The sequence below is a fragment of the Dermacentor variabilis genome, chromosome 6 (assembly GCF_050947875.1).
Source record: "Dermacentor variabilis isolate Ectoservices chromosome 6, ASM5094787v1, whole genome shotgun sequence".
Classification (NCBI taxonomy): Eukaryota; Metazoa; Arthropoda; class Arachnida; order Ixodida; family Ixodidae; genus Dermacentor; species Dermacentor variabilis.
In genome coordinates, this window is record NC_134573.1 from 156,745,708 (window position 1) to 156,772,179 (window position 26,472).

At 47.8% G+C, this 26,472-nt stretch overlaps 1 protein-coding gene across 2 annotated transcripts in view; it reads right to left on the reverse strand.

Moving 5' to 3' along the window:
- LOC142585540 (glutamate receptor ionotropic, kainate 2) overlaps window positions 1-26,472 on the reverse strand; it is a 402,961-nt gene that overhangs the window by 68,450 nt on the left and 308,039 nt on the right. For both annotated transcript variants that reach the window (XM_075696357.1, XM_075696356.1), the window contains exon 3: window positions 5,275-5,436. In XM_075696357.1, the coding sequence (XP_075552472.1) occupies window positions 5,275-5,436 (162 nt within the window). The remainder of the gene's footprint in view (window positions 1-5,274; window positions 5,437-26,472) is intronic.

A 26,472-nucleotide genomic window follows, 5' to 3' on the forward strand; every position in this document is an offset into this window, starting at 1 on the left:
TTATGCCCGAACTCCCTCGCTTTTCCCGGGCGAGGAAGTGTCTCCTGACCCGCGCTGAAGTGGAAAGCGATTGCTCGCGTTCTTTACGAGCTGCGTTATTTTGTTACACACTCCGCCCGAGCTCCTGAGGATCCTGCCTGCTATCGGGCAGTACACATAATGTGTGGGTGCGGGAAAACGGCTTTAAAACGAACGCTGCTCGTTCTTTGGAACGTGAAGCCGCTTGCGAGAGCTCGTAATCTTCGCGCTGTAACTCTGGCGCAGCCCAGCGCTCCCACTTCCAACACTTCCTTCCCTGCATCTTGCGCGGTCCGCGCCGTCTTCGCTTTCCACTGTGCGTCTAAACAAAATTTACGCGTCCAACCTTAGCGTTGATTGCCGTTCGCGTCCTCGCCAAGCATAGTGACCCCGCCAAAGTGACCAGAGACCTGCTGCCCCAGGAGCCCCCTGAAAAGCATCGAAATCAGTGCCGCACTCCTCTCGAGAAAGTGAAAGTAAAGTCTTTCCTCCGATTTCTATGCCGCAGACATTCAACGGAAAAAGGCGCCATGCGCTCATGTATTTCAGTGGGCTTACATACAAGTATGGCAGCTAGGCTCCTTAATACACTCCAGGCACGGAGACCTAGACTAAGTAACGACTAAGTACCACGCCAGAAAACAGTTAGACAAACCGACGTGTCAGATATGCTGCGTAGTATAGGTATATGATTAAGTGGGAGATCAGGTGGAGAGATCAGAAGCGCAATCTTGCCGCTACCCCATTTCACTGCCTGGTGTGAGCATGATGTGTGGTTGTTCGGACTCAATACAGACTTACTGGGAGTTGTTCGAAGCGGCTTATTTCCCAGAGGTCTCGTTTAATCCGCCATCGCGCCGTCTTTTTATCCTCTTAAAGGAAGTCTGCCCTTCGGCATAATAAGCTATGAGCGGCTTTACAACCGCTGCTGGCGACCCACGTAGAATCGCACCGCGACTCAACTGTCCTTACGCAAGAAGGAACAAGCCACTGTTAATTCACAGAGTAAGAAGAAGTCATCTTCATTTTGCATTTAGGCCGTTAGTTTCCAATCTACCGCTGTGGGATAGTGCTTCCTTCCGAAGTTGGATACGCTTAATTAGCTTTCTTGAGCCTCTGAGTAGATTTCTTTAAGGATCTTTCGAGCCTGAAAATGGCAATCATAGATCTTCCTTTCTTTGGTGGCCTAGTGGATTTGTGAACTAGGATCAAATCGTGAAAGTTGTGAAATGATATGAGATATTGGTCACAAATTTTAGTAGGTTAAAGTGTTTTAATCCTACCCTAAGTGCACCCGAATCTCTTATATCTGAGTGCACTTGTATTGTGCAAGCTTTACTGACAATCTAGACAAGTGCGCGGCAAATGTTAGTAAAATAAATGTTTCGCCTGGAGCTTCTAGTCGTTCTGACTTGAAGTACCGTGAACATCCATGAGTGTTTGTAAGTAAAAAAAAAATTAAGAAAGGGTTGCTCTTCGAGAAATTCTATAAGCTGTAAAAAAATGAAATGTTCAGCACTGCAAGGGTTAGAAAAACATCGTTGTTTATGCAATATAACTAATTGCCTGCATTAGAAAACTGTTTATTAAGGTATAGCCTGGAAAGGGCAACTTAATTACGTTTTCTGCATAGCCAAATAGGTGAGCTGTTACATAAGAACTGTTTGAGAGTGCACTTCAAGTGCAAGTGACGAGGCAAATATAATAATTCACCCATTACAAGGACTCGCACATGCGCGCATACACACGTATAAAAGAGGAAGAATAAGTGGACCGAATTACTGTGCTGCACATTACCCCACCTTTCTCATACCAACAAGGAGGAGGAGGAGGAGTAGATTTTAATGATGAGAAAGGAGGAGAGGTCTGCCTGGAGAGCGTATCTCTAGCCTGCTACTCCTCACTGGGGAAAGGGGAAGTGGGAAATACAGGGAAAGGTAGGTGGCGGGTGATTATGTTATGGTACAATGAGATACTATATACACGTTGTCCAATATGCGGAAGCGCACTGTAGACGCAATACACGTAAGAGTAATCTTGTCCATACAAAAAGTAATCTTGTCACAAAAAGTTATTGCGCAAACAGATTTCGCACTGACTGCACGTCTCACAGCTTCTAGAGGCGATCGTCTGAACCAGTCTCATTTAAAAAGTTCTTAACAAAAATATTCTTAACAAGAATATCTTTGAGCCGAGGGTCTCGATTATTTTTTAGTACATGAAGCCAGCTGACAATAACACCAAAGAAAGCACATAAACTGACTCTGAAATCAGTGAATTGAAATGCGGAATATTCAGGAAAACGGATTTGAATTTGACACGACATCGTCTCCGTTGGGAGCCAAACCCTTGGCTGCTCCACGACGGGTGTGATCACCAACGAGTTGAGCTACGACTGTGATCGTTCCTCGCGTGCATTTACTGTTTTCCTTTCTTTCTTTTTTTCTTTCTTTCTTTCTTTCTTTCTTTCTTTCTTTCTTTTGTGTAAACTTACCAGAGGAAGCGTCAGTTTTCACGTTAGTCACCCCAGGAACAAGGCATATGTATGCCTGAACGCATACTTGTTTTCATGATCATATCCTAAAGCCCAAGCGCATTTATTTCTTTGGACAATTGTACTATACACTGTTGAAAATTTAGAAGTTTTTATAAATTTGATGGTTAAACTAATCGGAGTCTGTCAGTTAGACTTGACTGTAACATGAACGGGAATATTAAGATATTAAGATGTTGCAGTCGTCATCGTAGTCATCGTTGCGGTTGTATTGCTTTAAGTAGCAGTTTAGTTATAGTGTTAGTAGTTGTAATAGTACTACTACTAGTAGTAGCAGTTGTAGTAGCTGTTGCTATTGTAGTTTAATAAACGGCGAACCTGAATATATTTACGGTTATGCGCAAAACTCGAGTCATGCTCCAACCCCAAGCGCACCTATTTCTTCGATATTTTCGTTAATCATTGACCTCCCTTGTTTTCTGTTTTCATAGATCTAATAGCTATACTGATACAAGTCTATCACATCTCTTGTACTCTGCCACGAAATGCAACTCGAAAGAAAAGGAATAGGGGACAGACAATATTGGCACGACTTGCGCAATAAGGTTAGCACACGTGTGTGAGAAAAAAAAAAGAAGAAATTACACCGAGAAAGAAAATCACGCGATCACACACACACAAAAAAAAAAACGACACAGCCAGCACACAGCAGATGCCCTCATTAGGGCCGTGCGCCGAGGTCTGATACGCCGACAATGCAAGGAATTCGTCCTGTCAGGGAGCGACCCGTCGAGGTGGAATGTCGCACGTTAATCTCTCGACCCCGTGCGAATACTGCGCAACCTCCACCCCCCCCCCCCCCCCTTTCCGAGTCCCTCGTTTCGCGCCGAGGGCGTCAGCTTGCGAAGCATGCTCGCTGTATACGACCACGTGCTATAACCGCGACAGGTCTCTCCGTCTCAGTACACCCTCCTCGCCCCGTCTTTCGCCGTGTGCCTCGAGAACCAGTCCAGCCGTGTGACAGGTATATAACTGCTACGAGGATGTCAAGCGGAGCAGGGAAACGCCGCGCCGAAGACTCGAGGCCGAAGTCGAAACGCTGCTGCCGCAACACACGCGAAGCCATCTAGACGCCATCTATATGTAAGTGCAGGGAAGAGGAGGAGGCGGCAGGAGAATGGCGCGCCAGAGTTGCGCGTCGCGGACTCTTGCAGCACACTATGCGCAATAAGTCCGAGCTTAGCGTCGGAGAGGGAGTGAGAGCGTTTGTTGCGCAACCAAGTCCGTCGGTGAACGCACTTGGGTTACGTGCGCCGGCAACGTCCCGCCAAAGTGGCGGTGCTGGTCGACCGCCCCCCTCGTCACTCTCGGCTGCAATTGGACTGTGGCCTGGTGCAGCTACAAGTTCTTCGCTACACGAAGGACGTCTGGCGTGCAGACGTGCGCTCGGGATAATGTATAGTCGTATGTTTGATGTCACGTGACTACGTGTGGACGCGTGTACAATGTTCTGTTGCTGTCTTGTTTATCTGAGTCATGTGAATCTGCCCTTATGAACTAACTACCTGCGTTTTGTCCCAGATAACGCCTTCACATTGCTTGTATTGCGCACTATATTCGTACACGTATGCCTGAATTCGGCATAAGTGAATTGGAAGATTCATGAAAGCATGCTGCGTCTGATCCCTCTATCTGGTCCACACTCAAGTACTACTCTATCTTCCTCTCGGAAGTTGCTCTCACCTTCCATTATATGTAACAGTGAAAAAAAAAGACAAGGATTTAATTTTCTTGCCCTTTCTTTAGTTTCCTTGCTTTCGGATTCTTAACATCCTCATAAAATCATATTCCTCGGTTGCACTTATTCTTCACTTTGTTAGGCAGTCACGCCTGACAGAAGCGCGATGAAAGAGGTGTCAGTCAATGTTGAGCGAACATCTATGCGTATGTCTCCTTGTTGGCCGGGGTCAGCTAAGCTACCTCAACAGGGAACGCGGATTCTCAAAGGGGTACACTGCAGCTGAAATTTTGAAGATGAAAAGCAGTCATTATTATTCCGCGTCTATCTAACATAATTAATGGCAATGCTAAGTGGCCTCATCTAAGGTCGTTGTCGTAGTCATCACATAATAATTATTCATTAATATTGATCAGTAAGGAACTGCAAACACAGCCGTATACAGTTAGCAACCCCCCTTTACCATCACCGCCCAGGTGCAGAACACTATAGAAAGATGGGAGAATGTTTATTAGACTGAATGGCTCGCTTGTAGCTACATGTGACATTTACACCTTCGTTTGTGCGGGCAAATGGTCACTGTATGCAAATCTAAGTGCATTTTTATCACATTGTATACACTTCTAAATATTAAAGAACAGATTGCGGTTTGAACTCATATGCTGAATAGACTGGTTTTACACTCATTGCACTGCCTAATGAGATGTAAAGTGGACGTATGACACTGCGCATGTGTACGTACAGTGCCATTGAGTAACGCGATAACTAGTCGGCTCCAATCATTAGCGTTGCCAACGTAGCCTCTCTTAAGTCTCGGCGAAGCACATTTCCAATACATTTCGCCGTAGCTACTCATAAGTTTAGCTGTACATGCCTTCTGACGACGCAAAGAGAACCAATCCTTTCGGAAACAGGTTCTTTTGACCCTGTGCTCCACAGCGCTTCCGGCAACAACGTCGATACCGGGCGTCAAAGCTCGTCTCGCTAACTCTCGACGAAGTAAGTGCGCTTCCGAGCGACTCACCCATCTTGGCCGCTCGGAAGCTGTTTCCCTTGGGTATGTGCTGGATGTCGAAGTTGAGCGTGATGTTGGGCAGCAGAGTGCGGTCTTTGTTGATGCGGATCACGGCGTACTTGAAGGCCAGCTCCATCGCCGATGAGCGCTGGTCGTCGGTGAAGAGCGCCCCTGCGCGACAAGGACAAGTAAATGGCGTTTGTGTCTGCGACCTTCTAGCGCCACACACCGGGAGCATCCAGTATATACACAACCGAAAAGCAGAGAGCTTCATATCACTCACAGACAGACAGACAGACAGACAGACAGACAGACAGACAGACAGACAGACAGACAGACAGACAGACAGACAGACAGACAGACAGACAGACAGACAGACAGACAGACAGACAGACAGACAGACAGACAGACAGACAGACAGACAGACAGACAGACAGACAGACAGACAGACAGACAGACAGACAGACAGACAGACAGACAGACAGACAGACAGACAGACAGACAGACAGACAGACAGACAGACAGACAGACAGACAGACAGACAGACAGACAGACAGACAGACAGACAGACAGACAGACAGACAGACAGACAGACAGACAGACAGACAGACAGACAGACAGACAGACAGACAGACAGACAGACAGACAGACAGACAGACAGACAGACAGACAGACAGACAGACAGACAGACAGACAGACAGACAGACAGACAGACAGACAGACAGACAGACAGACAGACAGACAGACAGACAGACAGACAGACAGACAGACAGACAGACAGACAGACAGACAGACAGACAGACAGACAGACAGACAGACAGACAGACAGACAGACAGACAGACAGACAGACAGACAGACAGACAGACAGACAGACAGACAGACAGACAGACAGACAGACAGACAGACAGACAGACAGACAGACAGACAGACAGACAGACAGACAGACAGACAGACAGACAGACAGACAGACAGACAGACAGACAGACAGACAGACAGACAGACAGACAGACAGACAGACAGACAGACAGACAGACAGACAGACAGACAGACAGACAGACAGACAGACAGACAGACAGACAGACAGACAGACAGACAGACAGACAGACAGACAGACAGACAGACAGACAGACAGACAGACAGACAGACAGACAGACAGACAGACAGACAGACAGACAGACAGACAGACAGACAGACAGACAGACAGACAGACAGACAGACAGACAGACAGACAGACAGACAGACAGACAGACAGACAGACAGACAGACAGACAGACAGACAGACAGACAGACAGACAGACAGACAGACAGACAGACAGACAGACAGACAGACAGACAGACAGACAGACAGACAGACAGACAGACAGACAGACAGACAGACAGACAGACAGACAGACAGACAGACAGACAGACAGACAGACAGACAGACAGACAGACAGACAGACAGACAGACAGACAGACAGACAGACAGACAGACAGACAGACAGACAGACAGACAGACAGACAGACAGACAGACAGACAGACAGACAGACAGACAGACAGATAGATAGATAGATAGATAGATAGATAGATATTGAAAAGCGTGTTAAGTATTTTAAGAACTCCAATTGCATTAAAAACCTCACAGAAACAATCAAACGATGAAATTTTAATAACACTGAAAGGATTATACCGATGTAATTCAGGAGTGCCGCGCGCAGATTGTTAGAACAGCAGCGTGTTCGAGATATCACATTCGCGATTAATACATCGACATATCTCAGACCCCGTGAATTCACAATCACTAGAGAAGACCGCAAAGCTCGGGCAATAAGAAGAGTTGTATCACACTAGGATAATGCCGCGAGAAAGTGCACTTTAATGATGGCAATAGAGGTAGATAAAATTACATCCTTCTAGATATAGCTTCAAGAAAAACCCACGCACAGGCATAGCATTTCTGACAGCAACGTCCCATGCGCACAACGTCAAATAGAGAGGCAACCACAACGAAAGCGCTAACGATGTTTTACTTTTGTAGATAATTAAACTACAAGAAATTAAATTTTCTTGACCGTAGTAAGCAGATGCACACACGCAATTATTATTATTATTATTATTATTATTATTATTATTATTATTATTATTATTATTATTATTATTATTATTATTATTATTATTATTATTATTATTATTAGTTTCGAACACATATACACAGTTAACAGGAAAGGGAAAGCGACGAGCAGGCTGGCAACTGCCACCGGAAGGGGCACAACGCCTGCCTACTCTTTCGAAGGGAGGTGACAGCAATACAGAAATGGAAGATAGGAAGGAAGGGAGGAGCACACAGACGCACACATGCACGCAGGTACGTACGCACACACGCGCGCACACACACACCGCAAAAGGAAACAGGTTGACGGGAGACCAGGCGTTATACTCTGAACTTATTCTTCCACAATCGCTATCATCTTTGATCCCTGAGATCAGGCGGTGCACGGTACTGGTCCCCAGGTGTCACCGCCACTGCTCTAATTTCTTTTTTTTTCTAACTTTGGTCGCAAGTCGGCGTGCAAAGTCAGCTGGCCTGGCTAGCGAAGAGGGAATGGGGAAATAAATAAATTGCTGGTGGCGAGAGGAGAGAACAACTGAAGGCTCCAAGTGCATATGCGGTCAAGTTGGTTGATCACGGCGGCTGCATTTGCGCTGGATACAAAATCACAACAAGCACCTTGCCATTTCTTGTAGAGCTTATCGATGCCACGTATGTTCGACATGAGTATCGATTATAGAATCGTAGTTGGACAAGCGTACAAGGCACATAATACCATGGCGAGGCGTTATAAAACATTTGCAGCGAGCCTGTCAGCGTATGTAATTCGAAAAAGAAAAAAGAACACGGAGTGGCGAATGAATCCATATAAACTGAAGGCCCTTGTTCAGCTTCCTGCAAGATCTGCTGTTTAGTGAGAAACGTCGCATGAAGCGAGATTTTGCTCGATCCCAAATGGCACCGCTATGATTGACCTGGAACCTGATTTCATGGCGCAAGCGCAACGTGTACTACAAGTGGCACACCTGCATCTAGGGCAAACAAGCTGACTAGAAAGGCGTAACCCAAAGCAACGTAACATGGAAGCCGCTCACATCGCGGCCGTCAGAGGAATGGGATTCTTCCGAAACACAACGCGCCTCAGGCGTTAAAGACGCGGCGAGACCAAAGGGAAGCCTAGTCCGAAAGCCCTTCAGAAAATTTTCGATGATGTAATAACACTCGACAAAGCGCTTCAGCTCCTGCTAAAACAGCTCGAGACTCTCTCAAAACCCAGTGGAGCGTGGCATTTTGGTGTCGTCGTCGTCATCGGAGGTTATCGCAGGCGTGCGCTTGGGGACAAGCCATCGTCCGAAGCGAGTACAAGGCAGCCACCATCCTCCGCTATCGCCACGAAATAAAAATCGCCCCGGGCACCAAGCGAGGCGTGTGCAAAGCGTAGCTGACAGGAAAGACGAACAGCTAAGAAATCGTCCCAAAAAAAAGAAAGAAAGAAAGAAAGAAAGACCAAAATGCCTACGCTCTCTTGGCGAGATCGTCGCGACAAGAATTCGCTCGCACATCGCAAGAAGCGGCGGACGTCAAGACACCGCTCCCCCCTTTCTGCTACACGGTATTTGTGATTGCGTCGTTGGACCGTGAAAAACGTGTATTCGAACCGAGTTTCTTTGCTTTCCGACTACTTCTGAGCTTGTTTCCGTGTTCATGCTTTTCTTGAACTTTTTTTTTAATATTATTCAGAGGCTTTACTCACGTGGCTTTGTGTTCCTAGAGTAGAAAGGCTAGAAAAAAAAGCGTTTTTTTTTTTCGGAACGTTGCTCGAACTGGGGGGGGGGGGGGGGGGGGGTCCTATATACGGTTTTTCATGTATTCTGTTCCTTTTCGCTTATTTTTCTTCCTCATTCTCTCGGTACCCCTTCCACTGTCTCTCTCTTTGATTTTAAGGATGAATTTCTCTCCGCGGGTGTCCCAAGAAAACCAGAAGCGGGTGGGGAAAACATTCAGCGGGGCTGGGAATAGGGGCTGCTACTGTGTTATGCTTGCCATCGTTAATTTAGGGGCTTAGAATATTGAAAACAGATTGGGTTAGTGTTATCGTGTAAAGTAACAATAAGGCTGAGGTGCGCTGCGGAGCGTGGAGCATACGCGTTTTACAACAGTGGAAAGATAAACTCAAATGCGAACGATTATACGGCACCATGTGGAAGTAGACTCCATGTACAAGCAAACCTAATCCAAACCGACTGTAGCTCTTTCATTATGTCTAAGCTAATTCAATGTTGTATCCGCATCACTTAGCGAGTGCGTCGTTATGTCAAGCCAGTTGAACTACACGGTGAATCCTTTAGTCTGAGTCCCAACGCCGCGTATGCGCTTGTATGAAGCGCTCCAACGCAAAGTCCTGGATTCAATGCTACACGTGCATTGCATTATTCGCGCGGCTTTCGATTTACGCCTCGTCCTTGCTTACGTAAGCATGCAACACTTGAGCGGGACTATGGTCGGCATCTGAGTACAAAGAGTTTTAAAAAGGAAGCGTGACCTTTTTACCTGACGTTGCGATTTCATGAAAGGACTTTAACGACACGTTCAGCCCCCGGTAATCAGCGACAAATATGTGCGCGAGTAGCTGCAATGTTCATTGTAGCGTTGCGAATGTTCTCGCAGCAGCATCATCATTGCATATACGTGTTACTTAACACTTATTTCTCGTTTCAGCTTCACAAAGAAGAGTTGTGAAAGGCCAGAACTGTTATCACGCGTTATCGCGCGCAACCTCGAAAGGTGTCCCCGTCGTTGTTTTTGAGTATATAATAAGAGATTGAGCTTGGTGTATATATATATATATGTATATATATATATATATATATATATATATATATATATATATATATATATATATATATATATATATATATATATATATATATATATATATATATATATATGCACTTAAGATGCTTCATTGCCAGAGAGTTTGGAGAATGCTTGAATTCGGCCTCCACGCTTCACGTCTATCTATCTATCTATCTATCTATCTATCTATCTATCTATCTATCTATCTATCTATCTATCTGTCTATCTATCTATCTATCTATCTATCTATCTATCTATGTAAACCAAGTTTGACGTATGTACAGCTACACCTTTCTGAGTATTGAAAAAAAAAAACGGGTTAAGCCACCGTCGTACCTCTTCGAAGTAGGCGAAGAAAAAGACGACGTTCGCGCTCTAGTCTCGCGGTTCAACCGCATCAGTGTTACGAATGAGGCCACATACGAGGCAGGGCCGCTGAGTCATCGCTCTTCGTACAAGCATTACAGAGAGACAAACTGCGAGCTGTCCCGCCATGTATTAGGCAGTCCCACCGCGCGCAGAAAAGCAAAACGCCAAGCGCCTATAGCCTCGTGCTCCGCTTGTCTCATTCTTAACCGCTCATGAGGGTGCTATCAGCAGCCGACAGTGAAGTAAGGCATCCCAGCAGACGCGACGCTAACAAATTGATGATCCAGGCCGGCCCCATCTTTTCATATCATTCGCCCCGGTGAGACACAGTGGCGCAGCTGTGTCTTCGTGCCGTTCAGCGTGGGTATACGGGAGAATCCCGCGACAGATTCATACGTCGCCGTCGCCATCGTTGTCGTTGCCGCAGACACGGACGTTACGAGTCTCTGGAATAAGAAGAGAGCGACGTGGTCGGCTTCGACTGTAGCGTCAGACACGACGTTGCCGTGAAACATCTCCGCAGCGACGCCATCAATCGCGAGTTGTTCGCTGGACACGGTCGGCTTGCTACATTCGAGGAGCGTCTGCATGGGGGCGTCTCGAGCCATCACAACGTTGGTGGTGATGGGCTTCAAGAGTCTGTATGGTATAGGCTCGAGTGGGCTTCCTAAGCTTCCCCGGGTGCCGCCTTTCTGGCACCCTCGGAAGAGAGGACATGGCAATATATCTGCCAGTTCCCCTTTCCGTATTGGCGCGTTTAATAAGTGCGGAACATCTACAAAGGTGGCGTTCGTAACTGCATCCAGCGATTTCTCTTCAATGTGAAATCCGTGGGCTCGCCAACTCACGCGCGAACAACGTCTAAAATATATGGAAATGTAGGAAGAAACTTCGTGCTCAGAGGCGTTACGCTAGCGGATACATGGTTTTCTTATAAATGTTTATTGCTTGTGCAATCAAGCAGAGCGCCCAAAGCTTTTGAACAGTACTACTCAAAAGACCAAGTCTCAGTTACCAACGTGTTGCTGTAGGTTTCGGCCGGACGAAGCTAAGTGTAAGCTTGTTTAAAAAGAAACAAGAAGTGAATCAAACCGGACGTACTGTGTTCGCGGCATTTGCATGCAAATATGACTTTAGAAAAAATGGATCGCATTGGCGTTGCTTACGACAGCGCGGTACACAACCATACAGCCATCATGGAGATGAATTAGTTCAAAGAGGCTAGCTGCAGCCACTGTAACCAATGCCCCTTTAGACGAGAAACGTTTTTATAATTGGTCAAAGGTGGTCGCTTGCTAAAAACGCATGCAACGAAAACGTGTTATAGTGTTATGGTTTTTGTCTTTGCAACCGTGCTGCATACGCTTTCTACTTTGATATCATTGCGTAGAAGAAAAAAAATCATTACTCGATCATGTGTGCGTTGTATGCACAGATGACGCCATTATTGTCGCGGCACGCATGATGCATTTGCAGCTAAACATAGCATCGCGCGCAGCTTTAAGATAGACGTAGTTCGGCGGTACACTTGTAAATCCGAGCAGAAATCGTCGCGTTTGACTCAGCCATAGAGGTGTACTCCTTCAAACTCTAGCTGGTGCTCATCAGGGGTTATAAGGCCTACAAGTGTGCAATTAGTTGCAGGAATTTCATGCTTGTTCCACTATGGCCCCTCTGAGCGATACGTAGGGTGCAGAAATGGCCTGAAGAGACGCGGAAATCAAGACGGAGGAATACCCAACCCCGTGGACCACGGTGGTCACGTGTCCGTCTCCACAGGGAGAGCAAATACAGGAGATTGAGGCAAACGCAGGAGCCCCGACCATCTATACGAGTGAAGTGGGCTTGAGGGGCGCAGGGCAACCTCGGGTGCCACAGGGAGTGAGCACGATTGCATTACAAATAGCACTACAAGTACGGAGTGAGCATTATTGTAAAATTATGCCGTAATACTCCCACTAGCTGTACACTGTAACATAAGTTAGGCATGTAAGCCTTCTGATGCGTGAATAAATGTAACTTGTGCATTTGGTTCCGTCCATTTATGTACCTTAGTGCCCGTACACCCCCTACAGCAAGCACAGGATGTTTTACGCATGCCATTATGGCTGCGTCTCTAATACAACCTACCAGATTTTTTTTTACTGCAGAAGACTGGCCCGTATGTTCACTCACCTTGCCTTCTAAAAAAAACATCAGAAAGTAAGCTTAAAAAGCAGTATGTATGCAAGTGTAGTTCGTATGGAAAGTAATCACGAGCCTCGAGAGAAACCTTGCGCACGTATTATTAGTGAGGGTGACGCTCCAATGTCAAGCAGTGGCCAGTGCCAAACAGCCCCATGGATCTAGCCGCATAATGTCATGTCTAAAATAAGCTCGAAGCCTCTGTACTCGCTCGTAGCAGTCTCTCGGAGCTCCACAAGTAATGAAATCAAAGAGTCAACACTCAATTATTTGGTTCTGTTTCCTGACCATGTACGCAACGTTCATTATTTCCTCGTCATCGTTATTTTAACATAACCACCACCACCACCATGATCATTGTCATAGTCACATTTTAGGTACTCTGCAGGTCGAAGGGTCTAAAATTACTCTTCGCTTGAGGCAGCCAGCACGAAACTTTACGCCAGCAAATTTCCAAATCTCATGCCACTCTCCGCCCTGCTAGAGTGCTTTTCTGCACTAAGCAGCAGTCCATTACGCTAATATGCCACCGGTTTCATGCGTTATATGACCGGCGTTACTAAGCTCCCCTTAACCTCAACTAAACCAGCGACAGCCATTCCCTCTTTAATCTATACTTAGCTCTAATTGAATGTCAGAAGTCGCGTGGAACGATACAACCAACCAGCTGCACGAATACACGTCCGAAAACCCTACGACTTCGCAGCGTAACGCAGCGCGTAGGAAAACGGCGCGTACCTCCCCAGAAAACGGGCCACGCACGGCTCTTTGTCTAACATTCCGAATCCACCTCTTTCTCTCGGCAAGCCCCCGTCTACGCTTCCTTCCTCTTTCCCCATTTTCATCCTAATTTCGATCCTCTCCGTCATAAAAAGGCATCAGCGAAGCCATACGCTGTTGATCTCTCCAAACATTCGCCAGCCCTCGCTCTTCTGCAAATAGCGAGCGGGCAAACGCGTTTGCGCCTCTCAAAGCGCCGCGCGACCGATAAATAATGGAAACGAGACTTTCATCGTATTTATTCATCATTTCTTTCTTTCTTTCTCCTGGTCTCCTCCTTCCCCTCCACCACGAGTGCTGTCGCGAATTCGCGCCCGCGGCGGAAACAAGCTGCGTGTGTATATATCTACGCCACGAGCATTGTTTGCCCCGCATCCATCGAATCCACTGTATAACGCATCCTGCGCAACACCGAAGGGTTCGCGGAGCCCAGACGCGACGCCGTCGGGGCAGAAACACAGAGAAATGGCAAACAAACAAAACAAACAGTAAGGTGCGACTGAAGCCTCGAATGGATGATGGAAGCGGCTGCGCGGCTTCGATAGGGAATGGCGCCTGCGCGTGGTTCTCGGCCATTTGTTTTGCAGATAGGGACGAAGAGTGCCTCTCACCTCGACCGAGGAGTCCCTGGTTCGCGGTTCGTCGAGCGGTCGTTCGCTCGTCGGCCGCCGCCGCCGCCGGGCCAACAGCTTTCTGTCCGCGACCCCGCTGCCCTACGCATTCATCCCGATTTGGGCCCCGCTTCGGCGGAAAACACTCGACCTCTCTCTCGGACGATGCATGCGCCGGAGGAGCCATTTGCGCCCATTCAATGGCCCCCGCCGCTGTTCCGCCGGCGCCGGTGATGTATTCATGAGGCGGGCGTGGAAGAACAGAACGGGATGGCGGAGGCATTCGCAAATGTCGTGGAAAGTTCGAGCAGCTCGGCTGTTGGCAGGTAGCTTCGGGGCTTCTTTCGTTGAAACGAAAATGATTTCGGGGACTTTGTAGCCGTCGAGGGCAGAAATTCCATTATTATTATTATTATTATTATTATTATTATTATTATTATTATTATTATTATTATTATTATTATTATTATTATTATTGGCGTCCCCTTCTAAACGGGGTGTTGCAAAATATACACCTAGCCTAATTGAGCGAATCAGCACAACATATATGCATGTATGTCTGGCACTTTGCATACGTCTGACGTTTTCTCTCTTCATTAAAACCTTTATCTCTACATTGTATAGTTGCTTATGCCATGTAACGACTACGGTGCATACGAGACACCAGCACCTCTAGTGGCAATGAGCTGGGGAAAGTAAATTGTGGGATTTAACATCCCGAAACTGCGCGGTAGGTTACAAGAGATACGGTAGTTGAACGCTTTAACGTCAAGGGCGCTGTTTCTTTAAGAACTCTCTGGACGCATTTACCGTTGATCGTGGAAATGCAATATCTGCACAGCATTTTCGGGCAAGTCACTTTGCATTGGTGTTGTGGAAGGTTAGGCAGGATATAAGGCGCACGAGCGATATTCAAACACAAAGCTGCGGACTCATAAGCGGTCCTAAATGAGGGTAACTAAATAACGCTTTAAATAGTTGTTTAAACCTCGTCGTATCAACGCCCAGCTTCGTACTTATGAGGGGTGCCGCAACGTGCCTGTGCTTACGTGGCACGGACTACGGCACAGCGATCGTGCCGATAAGAAACGCCTTATCAGCAAATCCTCTCAAATTGGGTTCGATGCAAAGTGGGTCTTTTCCCTAAGAGCCCCCCCGAAGTAGAAGCTCATTTGGATGGCCGGGTGCCCACTCATGGAGTGAATTTTAAGGCGCGAGAGACTCTGCAAGTACACCGACGAGGTTGTGAAAACGACTAAAGATAGGAGCAAAGTGCGTGCAACGTACTGCGCCCCGATGAGGCTATTTCAAGCAGATCGTTTTACAGGCTATCCTATAGGCCTCATTTAGTGGGGAGTTCGGAGTCTTTACCGAGGGCACAAAGAATGTGCAAAACGCTTATAGTAAGGAACGTAGGGCTTTTAGATTAGGCGCCTCCAGGAATTTGTAGGAACAAATATAAGGATTTGGATAAAAAGAAAGAAAGAAAGAAAGAAAGAAAGAAAGAAAGAAAGAAAGAAAGAAAGAAAGAAAGAAAGAAAGACTCATTCCGAGCACGCAAATAGCCGATGCTGCCACTCGGGTTCACGCTATCTCGCCTCCTTGCCTTTCAATTTGCGCAATTTGTTTCTTTTGCAAAGAGATTCAGCACATACGCTTAGAGGCACGAGAGGGGGACTGGTCCCATGGTGCTTGAGCTCCGCCGCTCTGCTACGGACATCTGGACACCTCGCCAGAAGGTGGCATGAGAAACATGTCATTAAGAGGCAAGTAGAAGCAAGACTATGATGATGCTGCGATAAGAAACAACAAACCTAAAAACAAGGGAGGGGAAGTCGGAACATGGGGGCTGTAATACGAATGAGCAAATTCTCGACGAATTCCTTCTTCGGCGAACTCCTTAATTTATTTGCGCTCGACCGCTTTCAGTATCGCCGGCTTATAGCCAGGTTCTTGTCGCTTTTTTTTTTTCGTTGTTGCTGTTGCGATTTTCTTTTCTCCAGCATACGAACGCCCCGGCTCTCTGGACGATTTGCGAATTGCCGGGGTCTTCGGAAGAAATCGTTCGGTTCTCTACGCGGTTGGGCAAAGAGCCTTGACGTAAGTGCCGTATGTGGGCAATGATAGTAGCCAAATTCCACGACTCGCTTTGTGTGTGGCCGGTGATATCGGTGGCGTTAACGATGTCACCGTTAAGTTTTTTTGTTTTATTCCTTTTCTTCTGTGAGCACGTCATGAGCACGTCGTGGCGCTACAAGTCATTATACGCACGCGTTGCAGGCTGCAATGTAGATGCAATTTAGCAGTGGGCCTCAGCATTCCTTTCCTGTGCGTTGTACGCACGCCCATGTGCTCCGTAATATGAAGTTGATACGACGATGCTGTCGTTTATTCTCCCTACGAGGCTCCTTGCTTTACCGCTTTTTTTTTTTCAATTGACTTTTTCTCTGTTACCAGCTGATGCGGCCCTGGGGAGAGAAAGCTCAGCATCGAACAAGGAGTAAAGAAATTTCTATAGTGGACGCGGCAGGTAAACTGCTGCCTTTTGTTAGGTTCCTCTCTTTTTCAAATGCACGAGAAACAAAGAAATGCAATTGATGCACAACCTCTTCACCGATTCGAGTGGAATTCCTTTTACTTGAAAGAAAATAATTGAATTCAAGTAACCGATGGAAACATTCAACTTACACCTCTGGTTTTATAACAAGATTGCTGAAAGTCGGCCAATGAAAAAAAAAAATGAAGCACCAAATTAAGTTGTCTCATCAGAAAGGTCTTTAAGCTCACCCTCGACTTCCCTGTAAGCACACACACCAAAAAATCTGTTCAAGCTCAGAGTCCACAACACGCTCGAAGAAATAATCGAGGCGCAAGAGCGCTCCCAGCTGCTCCGGCTATCCGGCACCCCGGCGGGCCGCAAGATACTCGACGAGATGGGCCTCAACCCTGTCGACCAGTGCTCCGACGCCGTGCGGATCACCAGCGACATCAGGTCTCAACTGCACATCACGCCCGTTCCCCGCTATAAGCACGCCGCACACAACGTCGGCAGACGTCGGGCCAGGGCTAGAGGTCTACTCGAGCATGTCCGCAACAGCCACATTGAGGCAAGCTTCCTGGACGCCGCGGCACAAGTCCAACAAGAGGCATTCGCCGTCTCCATCGTTGACTCTAATTCCAGGATCACTTGCTGCGCCACGGTATAAGCACTTCGAAGCCCTTGGTAGCCGAACAGGTTGCAATTGCGCTGGCTCTGCTCGATGGTCGCAGAGAGACAATATATAGAGATTCCAAGGCGGCCATTAAGGCCTACAAAACAGGGATGGCCTCCCTTCAGGCCCTCCGCATTCTCCAATGCGTCAAAAGTATCTCTCCCCATTCTCTCACTTAGTTTCCCGCGAACTTGGGGTCGACTGAGGGCGAGTTCTCAAACGCTAACGAGGGCGCGCACGAGGTCGCGCGAGGACTCACTGACCACGCCGCCTCAGCAGTCCCCTTCCCCGCGAGAAACCCTTGCTCACGTTCGATGAGATCATCAAACACTGCTATCGGTCAAGACGGGTGCAAAAGACCCTGCCTCATGTAGGGCGCGGCATGTGACCCTTAGATTTTTACAAGCCCATGCGTGTCCTAACATTGCGGTCCTTCATGCTATATACCTTGAAAGGTATCCCAATGCGGACTGCCCTGCCTGTGGACTGATGGCAACATTGGACCATGTGCTGTGGGAATGCGAAGCCATAGGCTCCGCCTTGAGCGAGGATAGGTGGGCTGCGCTCTTTGGCAGCCCCGAATTCAAGGACCAAACCCTGACCGTCCAGAGTAACCGCGATCGGACAGGGTCGGGGGACAAGCCGGGAGGCGCGGGAAGACCCCTGCGTCTTCTCTGGAGCGAAGTAAAGTTCTTTCCCTCACTCACTTCGGTGTCTTCGGCCTGCCGGATTAAGCGTGCCTGTTTTTGTGGGTCGGAACTGAGGAGAGCGGCCTCCCCACCCGCGCCCGTCCGGGAATGCGACCCTCATGAGGCCGCCGGGCAGGCCCAGAACATGTGGCTGAGGTCCGCCCTGTTAATACAGAATTCACGTTTGTCTGAATAAATTTCCGGTTCGTAGTGATTTATTGTTACTGGACTTGGGAACGTTTGCGTCTGAAGGAGGTGTGCTGATGCAATAACATTTTTTAAGGCGAAAGCCTGAAGCGGCTCGTACCGTCTATGGTCTGGAAAGCGCGGTGTGCGGTACAGAAAGTCATGTGAGGTCACCTCGTGTGGACAAACGCTAGTGCCACTGCTCGCACGTTCGTCGTCGTCATTTTCCGCAGCTGGCCCCAATGGCGCTCATCATGCCAAAAAAATGTAAAGTTAATTAACATATAGTTAATTCAGCCACTCGAACCCACGACCTTCGGTGGGAGCCGGACCCTCGAGCTTATGTGGAAGTCGAACTCACGACGTTTGGTGTTGAGGCGAAGTTAATTAAGGCACTGTTAAATGAACAGAATTAATTAGGGTGCTCGAATCCACGACCTTTAGTATTGCCCACGACTTGTAGTATTGCCGAAACGAGCGCACAGCCAGGAAAGACACAGGAAAAATGTCAATTCTAGAGCGTTGAGAACGTTGTAGTACGGAGTGGAAGAGAACGCTTATATATGGGGTCTAAGTAATTCTGTGCCAATCTATTTACGCTAGCAGGCAGTGCTTGATACACTAGTAAATATTTCACGTGGAGCAAGGAACAACTTCCCAGTCGCGACGGCGCTTAGACGTAAAAATCTGTGCTCATTGAAAGTCAAGATTGCAAAGCTTAAAAAACAATGAAATGCGCCGTGCATAAGCGTAGTACCGATCGAGGAAAAAAGATACGGTTGATTCTTCTTTCAAGGATACGGTAGAACACCAAAGTGAAACTTGTAGCCATAAAAGCAGCTGCGTGTTGCTTGCTTCATTAACTCATGGTCCGCTGCAGTCAAAGGCGCTCGATTTTTGGGTCGGCGACCGTGTTGCAGGTTTGCCTGGCACGCGGCTTCCTGCTGCCGAATCGCTTCGGTGAAGGAACGAGTATTTTGGTGCGGCTGCCTAGTGTCTTGGGCAGCCAGTCGAGCAGCGACGCGCTCAGCTTCAGGAATGCGAGTGGCAGGGTTGGCAACGCCCACCGCGGACGAGCGAAGGTGTTCTGCTTCAGGCTGGCGTGTCTCCCTCCGGACCAAAGCGAGATTCACCCGTCGACGTCGTTGCCCCTCTGCGCCACTTAGCGCAGCAGCTTTCTTAGTTGGCGCCAATCGCAAGCGAAGCAGTAGGCGGCGTGCAAGCGCACAGAGTTTCATACTATAATTACTAGGGGGAACGCTGGGACTGCGATCGCTCAGCCACTGTGGAAATGATGGGAAGTACACAGATTTGTCTGACCATCGTATTTGTGGATTCAGACGTTCTTGCGGCTTTGTTTATCTACGCTCCATCTGTATTCACTGTTTTAAATTTCAAAGTGATCCATACACGTCTAAGTGCAAAATACTCTGCGAACAAGCACAATCGCTACTAACTGCAGCTGCTCAACCTGTCGAGGTGGCCAAATCGAAATGCACCAAGCGTCCCAACACGTTGGTTTGCCCGCAAGAAATTCTTAAAGGCGTTCTAGGCCGCTGGTTGATGCATGCGTTCGGGGCGTAAGGGTTTCAATATCGGGCCTCTATGCCAGAGGTCCTGCGCTCGAATCGTGCCGTCTGAAAATTTTAATAATGTGTATTTCATTATCTCCTACACAGCTACTATGTTGAAAATAACAAATTCACAAAGCAGCGGACCCAATCGAAGCCAGAAGGACGAAGTTTAGGCAAATCCATCTACTTTCCATAATTACCATGATGGCTGAACAGCCCCGTTTGCAGCTCCCGTAGACACTAGCACCAGAGTTCTCTCTAGTAATTATATTGTACGAAGCTCTGTGTGTAAGCACTGCCAATGCATGTTGAAGCGGCACTCCGTAGGCGACGAGGCGTCAGATGCGAATCGGATGCAGAAGACAAACTGTGCGCGGAAACTGCACAGTCACCTACGCCTACACCGTCTACACCAGGCTACACCGCGTTGGAGCCTCCGCTGCGGTGAGACTGCCGAAGCGCTCACTGTCGGCGCTCGCTATTGTCATGATGCAGCAGCTCGCTTCCCCGCTCCCAGATGGTGGTGCCATCCCCCTGTCAAGAGAGACCATACTTTACGCGCTCGCGCTGACGTCCCACACGTTACAGGAAGTTGATGGTGGACCCCGGCATAAAGCAACTCTTCGTGTTAATACATCAAACTCTAAAAGGCTCCGCGAATGGGGCGAAGGAATACGTTGCCAGTAGCTGCACATCGCCCGAATCAACAACGGGTTTCGCTCTGTTACAGAAATGCATGTAACTGCTACGTCTGCGGAAGACGCATTGCTTATCAAGAAACGACTACAAAGCCACAAGAAACAGTAGAAATATCAACCGCTGCATTCGTCGACATCATTGAAAATGCATTGAGCTGCGCCCTTATTTGCTCCCTATCCTCTTTCTTCGCATATTACCATATCTCCCTCAGATACAGTGCTTCAATTCTTGCATATCCGCGCCGTGAATATCGCAAGGAAGGCAGCATAGTTTACGGAAAACATTATTGTCAGACAGATATTAAAGCCTCGAGCAAATTAGGCGACTGAAGAGATAAGCTCTCGCGGAGAGTCATGACAGGGACGGAACTGTGTCAGCCATTTTTGCCCGAAAGTGACCATTACGGATGAAACAAGATATTACAGTCCGTCGCTAACGGTTGATTTCTACTTACACGGAACAATCACGGCCTTCCATTTAGAGACAGCCTTGCAATCAGGCACGTTTTTTTCCTCAACCATGCCATGCACTTCCGGAACTAAAAACGGTAGGACTAATGATTGTTCGTTTCACACACTGTGTATGAATATTTTTTAGGATGCTCAGAGCGGTTTGATTACGCTGCGGAGACTCGATAACTGAGAAATTCAATACTAGTCGACCGCCGAAGCAATGAAATTTATTCTACATCGGTTTTTACTGAATATTCTGAGTTCACTTCGTCTGAATGACCGACGAGTCAACTGGACCGTCGAACTTTTTTTTTCCATTCTGGCCACGCGAATGCACTTTTATTCTTTAGCTTGCAGATAAACATAAAAGTAATGACCATTTATTCTCTATAGTAGAATAAATATGCGAATAGAAATACTCTTAGCACAACATCAATGCAGTGCTATATGGCTATCTGTTCACCGAATTTCCCATAATCATATAGGGAAAACACGGGGAATGCGGGAGATTAAAGTTCAGTGCGATGAGCAAAACTAGAACAAGGTGAAAGCAGGAGCCAACGTTTGTAAATGTGGACTTGTCTTTTGCTGTCGCCTTGGAAAAGACAAGTCCACTTGTAACGTGGGCTCCTGCTTTCAACTTGTTCTCGTTTTGCTCATCTCCATACAGTACCCATCATATAGTACTTTCCGTATTTAGCCCACACTCCGAAAATACAAAAGTGTTTACCCGAACATAAGTACACTATCAATGAGACCAAGGTTGTAGAAACAGCGCGTTCAAGATTGCGTCATTGCTCTTCTCCTTTTCTTTTTTTTTCACTTTCTCATTCTGTGTTCAAAGACCCAAATTCATGACGCATGTTGTGCATTCTTCAGTAATAAATGCCGGCTGGCTACACCCTTCCTCATTTATGAGCATGCAAGAAAAATGTTGCTTATATTGCATGATTTTTAGCGTTACAGCGCAAGCGTGTTGAGCGTTACAGCGTGTTCTTAATTCATACTCTGCCTTTCACTGCGGTATATTCGATATGTTCCTATTCTCCTCGACACTAGTGGCGCTAGTTCGCAACTCTGTCTCAACCCTTCTTTTCTATTTATCCTCCTAATCTTAAACTCATAGCTCTTAGCATTATAGACAACTTCGGTTTCTGTCTAATTTGTTTTTCTATTATAAAGCTTTATCAAAAGAAATGCTCTACGTCAAGGCACGAAATGAAACTTTTCATTTCATTAAAAAAAATTACATTACGTGCCAAAACCACTTTCTGATTATGAGGCACGCCGCAGTGGAAGACTCCGGAAATTTCGACCACCTGGGGTTCTTTAACGTGCACCTAAAACTAAGCACACGGGTGTTTTCGCATTTAGCCCCCATCGAAATGTGGCCTCCATGGCCGGTCATATTATTTAGCTTTATCATTTACCGCACAGTATTCTCGCTTTCGATGCAACGAGCTATGGAAAGAAGAATGATGGGTGTAACGTTACGGGATAAGAAAAGAGCAGATTGGGTGAGGGAACAAACGCCGGTTAATGACTTCTTAGTTGAAATCAAGAAAAAAAAATGGGCATCCATGGGCAGGACATGTAATGAGGAGAGAAGATAACCGATGGTCATTAAGGGTTACGGACTGGATTCCAAGGAAAGGGAAGCGTAGCAGGGGATGGCAGAAAGTTAGGTGGGTGGATGAGATTAAGAAATTTGCAGGGACAACATGGCCACAATTAGTACATAACCGGGGTAGTTGGAGAAGTATGGGAGAGGCCTTTGCCCTGCAGTGGGCGTAACCAGGCTCGTGATGATGATGTAAACGTGATGATTCCATCAACGTAATGGTGATGGAAATAAAATATATATATACATATATATATATATATATATATATATATATATATATATATATATATATATATATATATTGTATGATCCTCGCTTTCTCCTTCCTTTGGCCACGATCTTCGGCATTTTTTTAGTTATACTTTTCCTGCTGAGTAGTGATCGTCTGCGCCATTACGTCCCGTTTTTCGACCTAAGATGCGTGAACGAATGTACCATTAGAGGCTGCTTAACGCTCACAGATGCGCTCCTGCGAAGTCCCATCTTTGAGGACCAAATCCTGGCCGTCTAGCGCGCCCGCGATTGGGCCGGCAGACTAGATCTGTCAGTCCCGTCGTGGGATTAGCCGGGTGCGCGTTTTATCGCGTTTTGCTGGACCAAATGAAAGTTCACTCACTCACTCACTCACTCACTCACTCACTCACTCACTCACTCACTCACTCACTCACTCACTCACTCACTCACTCACTCACTCACTCACTCACTCACTCACTCACTCACTCACTCACTCACTCACTCACTCACTCACTCACTCACTCACTCACCACGTGGTACATTTGCAAACACACAGACACATACATTCTGCTGATCTTATTTTTCTTTACTTTTGCAAGCCTGAATACTTTGTCATTTATTCATTTCCTTTCTTACGATTAGTCACCTTTGTATTTTCATTTATATCTTTCTTTTCCCGCTGCCACAGTGAATTTGAGCCATCTTTAGAGGAAACCATTATCACCACTACCGAAATTAGCAAGCGTAGAGGTGGTCACGTGACACGTGTAGCCCGAAATACACAGACGATTTAAATTCATCATAGGTGCTCTACGCTGGTTGAGCAGAAAAGAACCTCGCACTTGTTCTTAGTGTCCTTCATGTCAACCGAAGATAGCAGCGACCGGCGTTCTGTCTACGCCAGCTCCATATCGTACGCCCAGTTATCCCTAGGTTTCTCAGAGCGCCACGCCAGCTCCCTCTGCACTTTCAGCGCACTTCATACATTATTTACATCATCACGTTTTCTTAAAATCACCATACAAACCCTTCGTGTGGCCTCGCGCTTGCTGATTTTGGTCCTCGTTCCTCCCTCCATTAGTCAGCGCTCATTCTACAAGCACTCGCTCCTAATCCGAAGGCGTTGGCATCACCGATGAGGGCAGGGCATTGTCAACGAAGAATGCTTGGGTTCGATTTCTCGCTCACTCACAGGTGAACACTATTTCGGGTTCCAGTTTTCTTTCCTTTGCTACGTGAGCACAGCAGACGAATTCGATTTACAAGACATTGCGACGTTGGTGAGATCGTCAAGGCTTGAGAAGAAACTGCAAGAGTATTGCGAAATCTTTTTTAAAACGTAGTTATTGTCACGTGTAAGCACGTCAGTCATCGAAGGCGTGCTGTGACGCCGATTCCGCAGCAGAACGTCGAATTGAATGGCCATTACGCGCTATCTACTTTACAGGAATATGTGTCAGTGTTCGAACCTGCTAGTCGTTTCACGCCTCCTCAGTTACGCTAACTTGCTGCAACTGTCATTGATAAACATTAAACTATAGGCACGTGATGCTCAGCGCGCAACAGAAATACAAATACCGTTCTCGCCAGTCTGCGAAAACGATTCAAAAACTTGTCTCACGTTGTTTCCAAGCCAAAGAGAGAAATAACTTGTATTGCGAGCGACGTTTGCACAAGGCCCAAACGGCATCGTTGACGAGTGGCTAGCGTCGATGTTTACGCCCTTCCTTCCTACCTCTGCCGCGCAAATAGGGCTATTGAGACCGAGTTAGGGGGCTGTGCTGTCTGTGCGTGTATATGTTTGTGAGGGAACGGGTGGCACGGAGTTGCCAAAGCATACATCGACATTGGGGAAGGGTTGCCGGCGGTGTTAGCCCGCTAATTCGCGCGATCACCGTGCGCCGATCTCTCTACCGTAATGGACGGAGGGACGGAGGGACTGCAGCGGCAACGCGCAGAAAAGGCAGGAAGAGAAATCGGGCGCGTGCCGCGGATCGTCGACACGCTTGACCCAGAAGCGCGATTCCGGTCGGCAAATATTGCCCGAGCACTCGAGCGAGCGAGGTACGCTTCCCGCTTCGGAGGACTCGGCAAAAACGCTCCCGATTGCGCGCGCGCGCGCGTGTGCCCTAACCTCCTCGCCCAAAACCTTTTGCATTCTCCTTCTTCATTCGACGCCTCTTCCACTCTCCTCTTAGAGCTTCAGGCCGGCTCCCCATTTCCTCTCGTCTTCGCTACCCTCTCCACCATGACGATCCCGTTCGCACTGCTCTTCATCGGTGCATGGCTTGTCTGTGTAAGCCCCCGCTTCCATCACTTAGGCGGCTCGCGCTCGAGATCACTTAGCGCAGGTGGGGCTGCCCCGTACATGTCAGCGCCCGGTTAAGAGCCTATCGACGGAGCCCTTCTCTAACGCCGCCTGCTGGCGCTGGAAATATTTTCGCAAGTTTACGTATCCGAGCATTCAAACGCAAGCATGTGTTCGTATACTGCATGTGCCGTCAAACGGCGCTGTACGCCGTCGCTTCTAAGAGACAGTTACCCAAGATTTTTCCAACGACAACGTTGTTGGCTGCATTCTATTTCGAAATACTCCGGGCACGGGAATGGAACGTACTGCCGGTGTCAACCTATCAGGATCGCGTTCATGCGAACGCACGCCCCTCTGCGCCGTGTGTCCTATCGCGAAAGCCCACCGTCTGCTCGGTCTCGAGCATGGTCTGGAGCGCCGCCTAAACCACCAGATTATTGCTGGAAGCTGGACGAGTTGGCTGGCGCCATCACGAAACATATCCCCAGCGCTGATGAAGAGGCAACACGAACACCAACTATAGCCACGGTTACAAAAAATTGCAAGTAGCCGCGACGAATGCAAAGCTCGCTTGCTCGACAGCATCGTACGACAGTATACCAGTCCCTCTACTGTTTCGCGAAATTCCGCCTCGGGGTGAGAGCGCCGGCTCGGTGCTTGTCAGGACAGAACCGAAGGTGGCTGCGACGTACGGCTGAAGTCTCGGGACGCGTACGATAGCGGAGGTCGGTCGAGTGTACCGCGCCGAATCAACGACTGGTTCAATTTCGTAAGTAACGTCGGTCAGTTGGCGTAACGCTCTCCTGGGACCATCGTACTGGTGTAGGAGCCCTCCAGAGAGAACAATACGGTTGGACGGAGACCGCAGCTGTGCAGGAGAACCTGCAAAGCAACATAGGTTCCTGTGGAGGCCATCATACAGAGCCTTTCTTGGGAAGCTTGGGACACTGCGCGCGCCGTTCGCGAGCTATGTGACGGTCTGCGTCGGCTCGCGCTACGGCATCACGAATGTAGGAAAGTAGACGTGTTTATGGCAGCGGGAGGAAAAGTAATAAAGGAAAAAGAAGATAGAACACTGAATAGCCGGTAGTGCCGAACCGAACAAGTTGTGGGCGAGAGTAACTAAATGCGAGAAAGCGGCCCAGTCGCGATGCTCGGTGGAAACTTAGCTTGACAACTTGATATGCAAATTGCTGCCATCTCATGTAGTTCCTGCACGACCTTCGGCACACGTTTCCGAGCTTGGGATCAATGTTACGATCGGGGAAAGCTCTTGCAGTGCTTACGTCCGGCCGTTGGACGGAGGCACTGGCCGCAGCTGCTAGACTGCTAGACTGGTAGACTACGGCTTTCAGGTGCTTGCGAACATCAAGGAAATCTGCGGCTGCCTATGAC